Raw genomic sequence first — 14,931 nt, forward strand, 5'->3', positions numbered from 1 at the left:
AGCCTCAGAATTACAATGGCCAGAGCGAAAGTGGCCCATCTTGGTCCAAAGCGCTTTTATCGGCAAGGCCCAAGAGGCCTATGTGGCACTGGATTCAGCTCGGAGCACAGAGTATAAGGTGATTAAAGAGGTGGTTCTCAGGGCTTATGAGGTGGTGCCTGAGGGGCATCGTCAGATGTTCAGATCCCTTAGGCGTAAACCCGGAGAAACATTTTTGGACCTAGCGAGACAACAGGAGGCTGTTTTCGAGAGGTGGTTGAAGGGCTCTGAGGCGGGCACTTTCAAAGAATTAAAGGAGTTAATGATGTTAGAACAGTTTAAAAGTAGTATTCCAGTCCCCATAGAGATGTACCTCAATGCGCAAGGGGTAGGGGACCTCCGTAAGGCTGCTATGCTAGCAGATTCTTATGAATTGACACAGCAGGAAGTGGGGCCGAGAGAAAGACCTGGAGGGGCGAGAAGATGGCCCACAAAGCAGAGTAGGCCCAGAGAGGAGGGAGATGGTGGTTATGGGCCCTCTAGTGATAGGTCGTATCGTGGAAATCGAAGATTCTCGAGATCTCCTCCCTGGAGAGATTCTAGAGAGATAAGAGAAGTGATTTGCCACTACTGTAGAAAGCCAGGGCACATCAAATCGGGTTGTCCGGTGCGAAGGGAGAAATATTATCTGGGGAGGGAATTCTGCTGCCTTGGCCGATCTGGATGGGTTATTGGGACATTTACTTCCTTTCCAACAAGAAGATGTAAAGGCATTAGTTCAGTCTCATCTATCTCTGTTCAGGGATAGGCCCGGGCTTACATCTCTGATCATACATGACGTGGAGACCGGGGAGGCTCCGGCCATTAAGCAACATCCCTATAGGATGCATCCAGCTAAACGTGCTCTGGTGAGAGATGAATTACAGTATATGATGGACATTGGGGCGGTTGAACCAGACCAAAGTGAGTGGAGCTCGCCGGTGGTGCTAATTCCCAAACCAGACGGGTCTGTTAGTTTCTGCATTGATTTTCGTAAGGTCAATGCGGTAACTAAGACGGATGCGTTTCCGATTCCCCGACTAGAAGACTGCATTGATCAGATTGGGAAAGCCAACTTGGTGTCAAAATTCGACCGGTTGAAAGGGTATTGGCAAGTCCCATTATCTGATCATGCCAAGGAGGTGTCTGCGTTTGTTACCCCGGAGGGATTATACAGGTGCTTAGTTCTTCCCTTTGGCATGAAGAACGCTCCTGCGTCGTTTCAAAGGCTGATGAATCGCGTTACGTCTGGTCTGACTAACACCGTTACGTACATCGATGATGTGGTCGTGTACAGTAACTCATGGCCAGATCATATACAGCACATCGAACGTCTCTTTGATCGATTGGGGGAGGCAGATCTAGTGGTGAATTTGCCTAAGTGTGAGCTGGGGAAGGGACAGGTGACATACCTAGGGCATCAGGTGGGCCAAGGGTCTGTTATGCCTAGTGCAGCCAAGATCCAGGCCATCCTCGATGTGCCGCCTCCAAATACCCGCAGGCAGTTGATGCGGATATTGGGTATGTGTGGGTTTTATAGGAAGTTTGTGGCTAACTTCGCGGCGGTTACAGAACCACTGACCAATTTGCTGCGTAAAGGGGTTAAGTTTTCTTGGTCTGACCAGTGTCAGATTGCATTCGAAAAGGTCAAAGCCATTCTGTCATGTGAGCCCGTGTTGGCGGCGCCAGATTTTGAGGTGCCGTTTAGATTAGCGGTGGATGCATGTGATGTAGGAACAGGGGCCGTTCTGTTGCAGGCTGACTCCTCAGGAGTAGAAAAACCGGTGGCTTATTATTCGAAGAAATTGAACAAACATCAAAGAGGGTATTCTACCGTGGAGAAAGAAGCGCTGGGGCTGGTGTTAGCCGTGCAGCACTTCGAAGTGTATATCGGGAGGGGGTGCTGACATTCTGGTCTATACTGATCACAACCCTCTCACCTTCTTGGCCAAGTTCAGTGGTTCCAACCAGCTGGTTTTCCGGTGGAGTTTGATACTTCAGCCCTATAGCCTAGTCATTAAACATTTACCTGGGAAAGACAACGTTATTGCGGATGCCTTGTCGCGCAGTTGAACGATACCGGGTAAGATTGTTGTCAAATTCGAATTGGACTGGGGCTGGGTGCCTGGGACGAGGTGGGCCTATTATGACACTTGTCCGGGCTGTGTCTGAGAAGTTGGGGTTTTAGAGGAAAATGGAAACGTAAAAAAAAAAAAAAAAAATATGTATATATATAAACAATGAAAACTCTTGGGGTGAAGGGGTTTTTTTTGTTGTGAAGGGGGGAGGAATGTTACGGTAGGCAAAGAGAGCTGCATTAGACTAGACAGTACACTACCATTTTCACATCCCATACACCAGGGGGAGTGCCGGTTTACACAGGCTGCTCATTGGCTGAGCAACAGGGGATAATGATTCACCTGGAAGCACTTGAGGGGTGGGGGAGAAAGGACGTGAAGGCGGCGTGGAAAAGAGACCGGGATCGTACCTGCTGGGAAGAGCTTTGCCGATTGGACATGTCGTGTGTGTGTTAGTTTCGTCCGTATGGGACCTACCGCGCCTAGCGTGAGGGGGGGGGCTGGCCCGACAACGTAGCAAGGTAAGCTGGTACACCCCCTGGCCCCTCACAGACACATAGCGTCGAACACCTCTCACTAACACGCCTACGCACCGCACACAGATTAGGGGGTTCTCCGGTAGACAGCGGGATCCAGAGATAGCCTACCCCTAGACTACGGTTGTATCGGGGCCCGTTACCGGCTATCCGGAGACCTTCCATAACAGTAGTCACGCGTTTTCGTGACGTTAGTGACGTAGTGACGTTAGTAACGTAAGTGACTGTGGCTAGCAAATTAGCCACCGTTAGCTTCACTTTTCACCACAAAAACGCAATTTCAACTTAAACCATGGAACGGAACGGAAATAAAAATACAACCAACGCAATCGCTACCAATACGAAACTTTTGACACCTAGGTTGTCTATGTAGTCCAAATATTGACTGATCCTTAGGGGGGCGAAAATAAACAATAAATAATAATAATATATATGTGAGAGAACAAAGGTTGTGCCCTTGCCGAAGGCAAAGCACACCCAATAATAATAATATATATGTGAGAGAACAAAGGTTGTGTCCTTGCCAAAGGCAAGCACACCCAATAATATATATGTGAGAGAACAAAGGTTGTGCCCTTGCCGAAGGCAAAGCACACCCAAATATTTAGGCTCTTTCTCCAGAGGGGCAGATCAGCCAATCAGGGCAAACGGGCTGTTGCCCTGGCAACAATACCTTTGCACGTCCCTGCCAGGGTGATAACTATTTACTCATTTTACTTTGTGATATGAAACACAATTGTGAAATGTAATGTACAATATGATATACGCTGATATTATTAAGCTCGTAGTACATCTACTTTCGGAAACAGTAGTCTACTATTCACTAAAGTGTTAGCATCATGACATAAGCCTCTGTTGCCCGGGCGACACATACAACAGCGGTCTGTGATGCATCTGTTTTCAATCGTTAAAATAAACATTCCCCGCAAAACATTTTCGTTTTAGCATTTATTATAACATTAGATTACAAGTAAACGAGTTGTTGGTGAAATTATCATTACCTGTGGTTTTAAACCAGTGTAGCTCACTGCAACTCTGTATGCGAGACACACTAGTAAGAAAAACAACTCCACAGCTATTTAGGAAGCCAAACGGCGACAGAACATGTTCGGCACTTACTTAAATCAAGTCGTTCAATAGGTGAAACCCTCAGTGAAGTTTGCCTAGCAACAGCAGCAGTAACTGACCTTAGTTACAGGTGAGGGGAGTTGTAGGGCTTATTAGTTGTAATCTATTTATCTTGCTTCAAATTTTTTTTACAACCAGTTATTTGGAGCAGATAAACCTCTAAAAACATGCAGGGCTACAGTAGACCCAGGGACCAGGATCAATGACCAGGATTGAGAGAGGCTGATATAGAGGGAGTATGAGAGAAGCTGACAAAGTTTAATGCGTTTTTCCCTACTTACAACGTGGATAGCCGGTCACATGAGCGCCGAGTCTTCAGACCAGGGATGTTGTTACTGTCAAGTATCGCTTCCAGTAAACTTGTTATGTTAGCCAGTTTTCCAAAATTAATTTAGAGCTTATTTTCGTTTTTGGAGGCATATTTTTTGTTTGCAAATGGTAATGTTGGTAACGATTCCTGGCCGTGCCAAAGGACGTGTCCTTGAGCAAGGCACTTCACCCTACTTGCCTCGGGGGAATGTCCCTGTACTTACTGTAAGTCGCTCTGGATAAGAGCGTCTGCTAAATAACTAAATGTAAATGTAATGTTATAATAGGGATTCCAGCTGAGATACTGCCAGTGAAAACGTTGTTAGAATCAGCTTGTTTCAAAGTGGGTTCTTAATGAATGAATGCAATATGAGTAAATGCTTAAAAATATCACTAGAAGGGAAAAACTTCAGGGGAAGTTTAAGTCACATAGGTAAGGACAATTTTTTACACAGGATTTCCCAATTTCTTCCTTTTCATGCAACTGTTTCAACTATGTGGGGCTGCCACAGACAGACTGTGACAGAACGCAAGGCGTCTGCCACGTAAATCGGTGGCTCGCGCCCAATTCTATGGAACTGGAACACAGTTTCCCCAGAAATTGTACCCGCTCTAGTTTTGAAGTGAATTTGCTTTTATAACCGATATGGCCAGGTTAGCAGTGCTGACTGCTGGCATATGAATCAGATGCTTTCAAAGGGTTTATGGATGAAATGCTGGCTAGCTAACAGAACGACAATATAAAGTGGATACTTTCAGTATAGATCAGTGAATTTTGTTACATAAATTAATGTGTTTACTGATGTCAAAACTGCCTGCACGTTGCAAATGTGCTACAACATTATAATCACCAGTTGCATCACAGACATGGGCATTATTCTTACCACTTTAGCCTCGTTGGTCGTTTTCTTAAGGCATGGATATAGCGATCCACAAACGGGCATATGACAGGAACAATGGGCCTCATTCACCAAATGTTCTTAAGAACAAATTTGCTCTTAAACCCCACTTACGCATTTTTCACGAAGATTCTGGCATTCACCAATGTTTTCTTATTTGCGATTTGTTCTTAGGTAAGAACAGAATGTACGCACACCCAAGAGCACTCTTACGCACAATTGAGGGCTGAAATGTTTGCGCAAAATAAGTAGTTATACCGTTTTCGTCCGTTCTAATTTCAAATAGAATATTTTGTCTCCTTTATAATCTTGCAACTAATATTTTTTATTATTTTACACATAATTAAATGTTTGTTTTAATAAATACACACTACACTTACACTTCTGCTCAAGCACTTTGAATTGCCATGGTGTATGAATTGTGCTAGGCCTATTTAAATTAACTAGCCTTGCTTTGCCTTCAATTCACATCAATTATGTTAACGGGGAACCTTGCCATCCAATAATAAGTGACTTATCACGGTATTTATAGGCTCAAAGTAGTCTTATTCCGCACACTAAGACAACATCACACAATGGCGTGTTTATTGCTGCTGCAACATTTTGCAGATCGTACCCTGAGGAGGGAACGCATCGTCCGTGACCATACCGATTTATTAGCAGAGAGTGACGAGTACCTGTTGGGACGCTTTAGGCTACTAAGAGCTACTAACAGTCAACTGTCTTCTAGGCTATGTTTTAAAATATGTTTTTTTGCTTCAGAATTCACATTAAAGTTAAACCATTTCATTTCACTTCATCAGTTCTGCGCACTTCTCCAGATACAGCGTTCACTGCATGAGTAATTGCATTCCATGCATCGGTTTTATTTACTGCTTTGTATCCACAGCTGACGCTATTAAATATGTGTTGTTTGTCGCTAACTTCTTGCAGCTGTACCTCCAATTCAGAATTATTAAAGTTTTTCTGTCTTTTGTCGAGGCCTCCACCATCTTTACCACGTCGTTTTGACATGCACACGGCCCTGCCATATCATGCCCTTTTATGGAAATTAACGGGGCGTTTACCTATGCTAAATAGGAGCAACGGGGCACGAGCTTTCAACTTACGAAATATTGGGATTCACCATTCTAAGAACACACCTGCGGACAATTCTGCTGTTTAAGAACACGTCATGAATCACCCCTCAAGTGCTTCCAAATTTAAGAAATAACTTAGGAAGATATTGGTGAATGAGGCCCAATGCCATCCATCCATCATCTGCCGCTTTTCCGGGGGTCGGGTCGCGGGGGCAGCAACCTTAACATAGCATAAGCAATTGATTACGTCAGAAACAGCAGACAAATGACGGCTACATAATCATTTGCAGAATGTGCTAGAGCATTGGCAATTTGTTTAAAATAACAACAAATTGATCTTATGATGTGCATAAGTGACAAGACGAGATGATGTGGAGGTTGAACAAGTACTTCAGAGATGACAGAATTTCAATTGTGATCTGAGAAATATAGGTACCAAAGCCACTGAGAAGAAATGTCATCCCCAGCTGCATCACGTGCACTGCACTATCTATAATTCCAGAAATATGTGTGTTTTACTGACATCATTGCCAATTTTATCACGGGCACTGGGCACTAGTATTTTAGAATGGCAGGAAATGAGTTTTCAAATGTATGGTCATTTTTGGTAATTTTCTGTAGATTTGAAGTATGCTAGTTATTTTGGCAACCCTGATAAAATTCCTGGGTCTAACCTGGCTACCCCAGTAGAAAGGTTCTGGCTATGCTCCTGCATACAAATATAGCTAATCAAAAACATTTATATTTTCCCTTGCCACACACAGCCTTGCTTTAGTTTCAATATAACTAAATTAATACATTAATATCTTCTTTCTTTCAGGCTGCTAGTTAGCAAGTTAGTTGAGGGCCTTGTCACAGCTGAACTTACTATGCGTGGTGTTGCTTTCAGTATCTTTTCCACTTAATAAATCCTCATCGTGACTTTTAATCAAAACTTCAAGAATCTTACAGAAATCATGCAAAGTCGTCAAACTTACCTATCTAATACGGCAGTTTGTCAGCCCTCAGGGACCCATAACGGGCAGTGGCCTGCCTGTTCAAAAGCGGCACCTTTTATATCACCTCAAATATCGTTTGTTTTTTGGCATCCAGACAACTTTACCCGCTTCACTGAACGTCTTTCGGTCTTGAGCCATACACCTGCCAAATTTCATCTTCATACACTGCCTGGTTCGCAAGATAATCAAGCCATAGACAGACAAACAGATTCCTGGCATTACACCTGGATTACAGCTTGAATGGAGCAATCAAACTGTAACCAACTGTAACTGTAAACAAATTCACCATTGTAAAAAATAAATAAATAATTATTATTTTTTACATCTGAAAGAGGACCATTACCATATATTCAACATGGATTGCTTCTTGAAAATGTTTGCTTTCTCTCTCTTTCAGTGCCTCGACCTATCATCCACCCATTGTCCAGCCCCAGCAACATGTTCTGTGTGACAAGCTTGGATCCAGACACACTGCCCTCAGTGGTCACCCTGCTCATGGACGTCATGTTCTACTCAGGCGGGTGAGGACCTCTCCTCAGCGCTCCTGTTTCACATATGGCTGTCACCAGAGGCCATCTGTCGTCTCTATTAAGAGACTCAAGCAAACAATTTCTTGCAGACTAAACGGGTGCACTTCGTGACTTGGGTTGAAACACTTTGTTTTCTCATCATAGAAAGTCCTTTACCTACATTTACATTTAGTCACTTAGCAGACGCTCTTATCCAGAGCGACTTACAGTAAGTACATACTTAAGTACATTCCCCCCGAGGCAAGTAGGGTGAAGTGCCTTGCCCAAGGACACGTCATTTTGCACGGCCAGGAATCGAACCAACAACCTTCTGATTAGTAGTCCGACTCCCTAACCACTCAGCCATCTGACCCCCATACCTAACCTAAAGATTGTTAGACTGGTGGGTGGTTTGGACCTGACCTGTCCAAATGTGTCTAATGTTGAACACGGTGTCTAATTTTTATTTGGGTTTGGTAAACACTGACAGTTGAATAATTTACTTTCTTTGGCCATATTATTTCTCAGGATAAAGGAACCTGGGGTGTCTAATGAAGACTCTGGTCACATCCGCTTCTTCTCTTTCTCGCTGATTGAGGGCTACATCTCTCTAGTTATGGATGAACAGATGACACGCAGGTAATGTGGCTCACTGTACCCGATATATAAAGAGCATTGAAAGTGTTTTGATGGAATTATTTTTCACTACTACAAGGCCTTAGGTTAGTCTTTGTTTTGATGGGTGCCTGATAATTTGTCAAATAATCTAGACGTATAGATTTACACATTGAAGAGGTCACTGAGTTTACAGACCTGAACTATGCTTTATGTGGGTCAGTGGTGTTTCCAAACTATGTGGATAAAAAGTGGACCAAGCTTTCTATACTTTTGAGGGGAACTGTTTTTCTAAAGTAGTATGTAAGAGAAACCTTAGACCGATTCATTGCCATGATAGTTCTATTAGTTCCATGGTAACATGCTACATAGAGTCCTTATCTAGCACATGTGAACTACTTACCGAATTTTTCTGATAATATATATATATATATATATATATATATATATATATATATATATATATATATATATATATATATATATATAAATCTAATCAGTCCAAACATGCGTCATCAGAATTCGGTTTATTCGCCATGTATGTTATACAAACACGGAATTTACTGTGGCAGGGAGGTGCAAAACACTAAACATATACAGATCTTAAATTAAGTAAAAGTACAAAAGTTTAACTATTTCTAAGAACTAAACAATCTAAGAATACAACAATTTAAATATAAAATAAAATATATATAAAAATAAGAATAATGAGCAGCGTGAATGGTCAACATAGTGCAATCGGATACTGAGATAAAGTGGCTTGTGCATACTGAATTGCCATTAGATGGACTTATAATAGTTAAATAAGTGAATGAATGTCAATGGGAGTCCTTGGCCTTGTTGAAGAGGCCAGTAGCAGATGGAAAGAAACTGTTCTTATGGCGTGAGGTTTTGGTTCTGATGGACCGCAGCCTTCTGCCAGAGGGGAGTAGCTGGAACAGGGAGTGACCAGGGTGGGAGGGGTCGGCCACAATCTTCCTCGCACGCCTCAGGGTCCTCGAGGTGTGCAGGTCCTCGAGGGTAGGCAGATTGCAGCCGATCACCTTCTCAGCAGTGCGGATGATACGCTGCAGTCTGCTCTTGTCCTTGGCAGTGGCAGCAGCGTACCAGATGGTGATGGAAGAGGTGAGGATGGACTCAATGATGGCTGTGTAGAAGTGCACCATCATTGTCAGGTTGAATTTCTTCAGCTGCCATAGGAAGTACATCCTCTGTTGTGCTTTTTTGGTGAGGAAGCTAATGTTCAGTTCCCACTTGAGGTCCTGGGAGAGGATGGTGCCCAGGAAGCGGATGGACTCCACAGTGTTGACTGGGGAGTCGCACAGGGTGATGGGGGTGAGTGGGGCTGTATTCTTCCTGAAGTCCACAACCATCTCCACTGTCTTAAGAGCATTGAGCTCTAAGTTGTTCTGGCTACACCAGGTCACCAGGTTGTCAGCTTCCCACCTATAGTCAGACTCGTCTCCACCAGAGATGAGCCCAATGAGGGTGGTGTCGTCCGCAAACTTCAGAAGTTTGACAGACGGATGACTGGAGGTGCAGCTGTTGGTGTACAGGGAGAAGAGCAGAGGGGAAAGGATGCAGCCCTGAGGAGATCCGGTGCTGATGGACCGGGAGTCAGAGACTTGTGTTCCCAGCTTAACGTGCTGCTTCCTGTCAGACAGGAAGTCTGTGATCCACCTGCGGCTTTTTGGGCACAGGGATGATGGTGGAGGACTTGAGACAGGCTGGCACATGGCATGTCTCCAGGGAGGTGTTAAAGATGTAGGTGAACACCGGAGACAGCTGGTCAGCGCAGTGCTTGAGGGTGGCAGGAGAGACAGAGTCCGGCCCAGCTGCTTTGCGGGGGTTCTGCCTCTTGAAAAGTCTGTTAACTTCACTCCTGAATGGAGAGAGTTGTCACTGTAGAGGGGGTGAGGGAGGAGGCCCCGTGGGTGGGAAGGGGTAGTTCAGGGCAGTCTTTCAAATCTACAGTAGAACTCATTCAGGTCGTTGGCCAGGCGGGAGTCGTTAGTGGAGTGGGGGGCTCTGGGCTTGTAGTTGGTGATCTGCCTGAGCCCTCTCCAGACAGAAGCAGAGTCGTTAGCAGAGAACTGGCGCTTCAGTCTCTCTGAGTACAGTCGTTTAGCCTCTCTCACCGCCTTGCTAAACCTGTTCTTCGACTCCTTGAATCTGTCTCTATCCCCACTCCGAATGCTTCCTCCTTCTCTGACCTCAACTTTCTGAGCTCTGCTGAGAACCAGGGCTTGTCGTTGTTGAAGTTCACCCTGGTGCGTGTTGGAATACAGCAGTCCTCACAGAAACTGATGTATGATGTCACAGCCTCTGTGAGTTCATCCAGACTATTGGTAGCAGTCGTGAACATATCCCAGTCAGTACAGTCCAAGCACGCCCGCAGATCCTCCATAGCCTGGAGTCAGGTGGCTGAGCGGTTAGGGAATTGGGCTAGTAATCCGAAGGTTGCTGGTTCGATTCCCGGCTGTGAAAAATGACGTTGTGTCCTTGGGCAAGGCACTTCACCCTACTTGCCTCGGGGAGAATGTCCCTGTACTTACTGTAAGTCGCTCTGGATAAGAGCGTCTGCTAAATGACTAAATGTAAATAGCCTCACTGGTCCACTGTTTTGATGTCCTCACAACAGCTTTAATTTCTGCCTGTATGCAGGAATCAGATGGACCATGGTATGGTCAGAGTGACCCAGTGCTGCACGAGGGACGGCATGGTAGGCTCTACTGACTGTAGTGTAGCAGTGATCCAGAGTGTTCTCTCCTCTGGTTGGGCATTTGATGAATTGTCTGTATTTAGGGAGTTCGTGGCTGAGATTACCTTTGTTAAAGTCGCCGAGAACGATAACAAGGGAATCCGGGTTTGCTCGCTCCACACTCAGAATCTGGTCGGCGAGCATGCGTTGGGCCTCTTTAACCTGTGGACCCGGTGCCATGTAAACGCCCACCAAAATGAGTGACGCAAATTCTCGTGGCGAGTAAAAAGGTTTACAGTTTATAAAAAATGATTCCATATCCGGAGAACAATGTTGCAGAATCACTGTCACATCTACACACCAGCCACTGTTGATGTAGAAACAAATACCACCGCCTTTGGTTTTGCCGGAGAGTGCAATGTCCCGGTCAGCTCTCACAAGTTGAAAGCCTGCCAGATGTAATGCAGTGTCCGGGATCAAATCGCACAGCCATGTCTCCGTGAAGCACAAAACCGAAGATGAAAGAAAGTCTCTTGTTAGAGAACCCCGGAAATCTTGGCAGAACACTGAATTAACAGACAAAACAAGACAAAACAGAGCGCACCTAGCAACCGAGGCAGCCATCATTGGCGCCATCTTGGATCCAAGAAGAGGAAAAAATGAAGAGGAAAAAAACATAAATCGCACTGGACTATAAATCGCATTTATTTAGAAATGTAGTTCACAAAATCCAAGACCAAGAACAGACACCTAATCTGGAAAGGCAAGTTATTGAACTACAGAATAGCACACAGGACAACAGGCTAAAGGCCGATTTATACTTCTCCGTTTTTACGGAGACGGACACAGGGAACGCCCTCTCCGACGAGGAATTCCCTCTCCGTGCCCTCTCTGAGCCCCTCGGAGAACTCTACGTGCACCTCCTGATTTTCCTGACTATCCGTCTCTCCGTCCGTCATTTTACGGATACCCCTTGGCTGTGATTGGTCCGTATTAAGAACTGCTTGTGTCAGGGGCGGGGTTGCTGTGATAAACAGAACGAACAGAATCCTTTGATCGCCATTGCTGTAAGTTTTTACAATTCATATTTCAGCTAAACAGTACATGTAAATCAGCATCTGAATTAAAAGGTGTCGAGAAATGGGCAGTGTAGTTGCTGAAAATGTGCGTATTTTATTGATGAAACGGCTAATTTGTACATTTGCTCCGACTTCTCGATAACCTAGGTAAATAAACACTCGACGACGACTTACAAAAAACCGTTGCGCCACCTACTCTTCTGGCGGTGAATTGTTTTCAGCACCCACAGCCTTTGGAGTACAATAAATTCAACCAACCCGTCCGACTCCGTCCGTCTGTCCGTAACGGAGTCGGAGAAGTATAATTCGGCCTTAAATAGGTGTCCGGTATGTTAACATAACACATTAACAGTTATTCAGCTACACAATAGCATAAACTAGAGAGGGTACAATTTCTGGGGAAATTGTAGGGTGTGCTTGCTTGCGTCGGTTGCACAGGGGTCCGTTTTTTAATGACATTTTTACAACTGATATTTCTGTATATTTTATATAAAAATGCATAGGGCCTACTTATTATTTATAAAGATTACATAGATTTAAAAGCATCTTTTTTTTGCTGCTCATTTACAACTCAAAATACGAGTGAAGTGTAGAATGAAATATGATGTCTTCTCATTTCCCCTGCAAGAGGCAGCCTCATCGTTGAATCAAAACGAATAAATTTGGCAGACCGGTGTAAAAATTGACCTAATCTCTATGACTTAAACGTCATTTTAAGTTTTTCCCTTCTCATGATATTTTCAGGCATTTAGCCTACTCATTGCATTCATTCATTAATAAAGAACCCCCTTTGAAGATTATTCTACGACGTTACCCGGCAGTAGAAGATGGAATCGCGATTCAAACAGTACCATCTGCTAACTGAAAATATGCCCCCCAAAACGTAAATAAGCTTGACATTTATTTAGTGGAAAATCGCTCATTCATAAAAAGCTCATTGGTAGCGATCATTGTCAGTAACAACGCAAAATGCGATAGCCCTGTGTGGAGAAGCTGCCCCGGTAAATTGTACTACTACAGTACAGTACTAGACTACTGCTGTGTTCGTCTTGGCAGCGATTGCGTTGGTTGAATTCGATTTAACGTTCCGTTGTACGGTTTAGGCTGAAATTAATTATTTTCATGAACAGATTGACAAAGTTTAGGCTGTGGCAATGAAGTTCAGGTTAGAAGTCAGATAGTTTCACCTATTGAAAGACTTTTGATTTAAGTAAGGGGAGTGCCGAACATGTTCTGTCGGCGTTTGACTTCCTAAACATCTGTGTAGATGTTTTTGTAGTGTGTCTCGCGTAGGCTACAGCGTTGCAGTGAGCAACACTGGTTTGAAACCACAGGTAATGATAATTTCACCAACAAATCGTTTACTTGTAATTTAATGTCATAAATCCTACAACGAAAATGTATTTGTGAGGAATTTTCATTTTAACGATTGAAAACAGATGCATCATAGACCACTGTAGTATGTGTTGCCCGGGCAACAGAGGCTAATGTCATGATGTTAATGCTTCAGTGAAATAGTAGACTACCGTTTCCGAAAGTAGATGTGGGCCTACTTCCTTAATAATATCAACTAATATTGTACATTACATTTCACAATTGTGTTTCACATCACAAAGTAAAATGAGTAAATAGTTATCACCCTGGCCTCCTTGCTTGTGGCGTTTCTGCAGCTGCCTTGCAGTAAAGCTATAGTTAGCCTAGCTATCCCCAAAGTTAACAGATGCGAAACGAATGTTCTGCTACAGGTAGTCACGCGTGTTTTCGTGACGTTAGTGACGTAAGTAACGTCAGTGACTGTGGCTAGCAAATTAGCCACCGTTAGCTTCACTTTTCACCACAAAAACTTAGCTTGAGCCTAAACCATGCAACGGAACGTAAATAAAAATACAAGCAACTCAATCGCTACTAAGACGAAACTTTTGACACCTAGGTTGTCTATGTAGGCCAAATATTGACGAAGATTTAGGGGGGCAAAAATAAATAATAATAATAAATATATATGTGAGAGAACAAAGGTTGTGCCCTTGCCGAAGGCAAAGCACACCCAATAATAAATATATATGTGAGAGAACAAAGGTTGTGCCCTTGCCGAAGGCAAAGCACACCCAATAACATACCTGGGAGACTGAATAGGCTACATTTACATAACAAGCTAGCGAGTCCAACAAGCAAGTTACCGGTAAGCTAGTTCACCAAGCTCCCGATCTCATGCCACATCACTGAATCCGTTGAACTCGTTGGTACATGTCAGTCAGTATGAATTAACATTTAAAAGCATGTTAAATTATATATATTTTGATATATGTCGCACCTGACTGACCTGAAAAAAGTGCGATTTATAGTCCGGAAAATACGGACACATCTATCTGATGTGAACTAGTAGAATACATAGGAATGATGTCTACAGTATATTTAAAGACAGTGTATGATTGGGCAAGATTGCTAAACCTGAGAAATGATGTGTCTCCTCATGATTTGCAATCCTAGGTTTCCCAACAATGTCCTATTCACGAGTGCTTCAGGAGAACTTTGGAAGATGGTTCGTATCGGAGGGCAGCCTTTAGGATTTGGTGAGTATCACAAGGCTCAAGCCATTCAAGGTTTGCGGGTAGTCAGATTTTGCACAGGTCCACTACATTATGGAGTTGTACATAATATTTTTGAGGCTGTGTGTCCATTGGTATAACAGTTGTTTGATGCCAGCATCTTAAAGTGAAGAGAAAATCAAACCGTAATGTTGATATGATTATTTTCTTCTAGGCAGTGTGGAGAATATAATTGACATCATGGCAGGCTTATTTAATTCTACTGACAGGTATTTCTGAATAAAAATCATTGCCTTTTCTCAGATGAGTGTGGTATTGTGGCTCAAATATCGGAACCTCTGGCAACTGCTGACATTCCTGCTTATTACATCAGTACCTTCAAGTTTGACCATGCCCTAGTAAGTGATTAAATTGGCTTTGCATGCAGACATAAGTA

General features: G+C 43.6%; 1 protein-coding gene and 1 long non-coding RNA gene across 3 annotated transcripts in view; one reads left to right on the forward strand and one right to left on the reverse strand.

Moving 5' to 3' along the window:
• The window catches only part of castor2 (cytosolic arginine sensor for mTORC1 subunit 2), an 80,022-nt gene that overhangs the window by 62,729 nt on the left and 2,362 nt on the right, over nt 1–14,931 (forward strand). For both annotated transcript variants that reach the window (XM_062485092.1, XM_062485093.1), the window contains exons 5-8: nt 7,443–7,566; nt 8,083–8,193; nt 14,437–14,519; nt 14,799–14,893. In XM_062485092.1, the coding sequence (XP_062341076.1) occupies nt 7,443–7,566; nt 8,083–8,193; nt 14,437–14,519; nt 14,799–14,893 (413 nt within the window). The remainder of the gene's footprint in view (nt 1–7,442; nt 7,567–8,082; nt 8,194–14,436; nt 14,520–14,798; nt 14,894–14,931) is intronic.
• LOC134039312 (uncharacterized) lies at nt 7,120–8,582 on the reverse strand. Its single transcript, XR_009932762.1, has 2 exons — nt 7,935–8,582; nt 7,120–7,731 (listed from the first exon to the last, which is right to left on the reverse strand). It is a non-coding gene; the product is annotated as an uncharacterized LOC134039312 (long non-coding RNA).

The sequence above is a fragment of the Osmerus eperlanus genome, chromosome 19 (assembly GCF_963692335.1).
Source record: "Osmerus eperlanus chromosome 19, fOsmEpe2.1, whole genome shotgun sequence".
In the NCBI taxonomy this organism is placed as follows: domain Eukaryota; kingdom Metazoa; phylum Chordata; class Actinopteri; order Osmeriformes; family Osmeridae; genus Osmerus; species Osmerus eperlanus.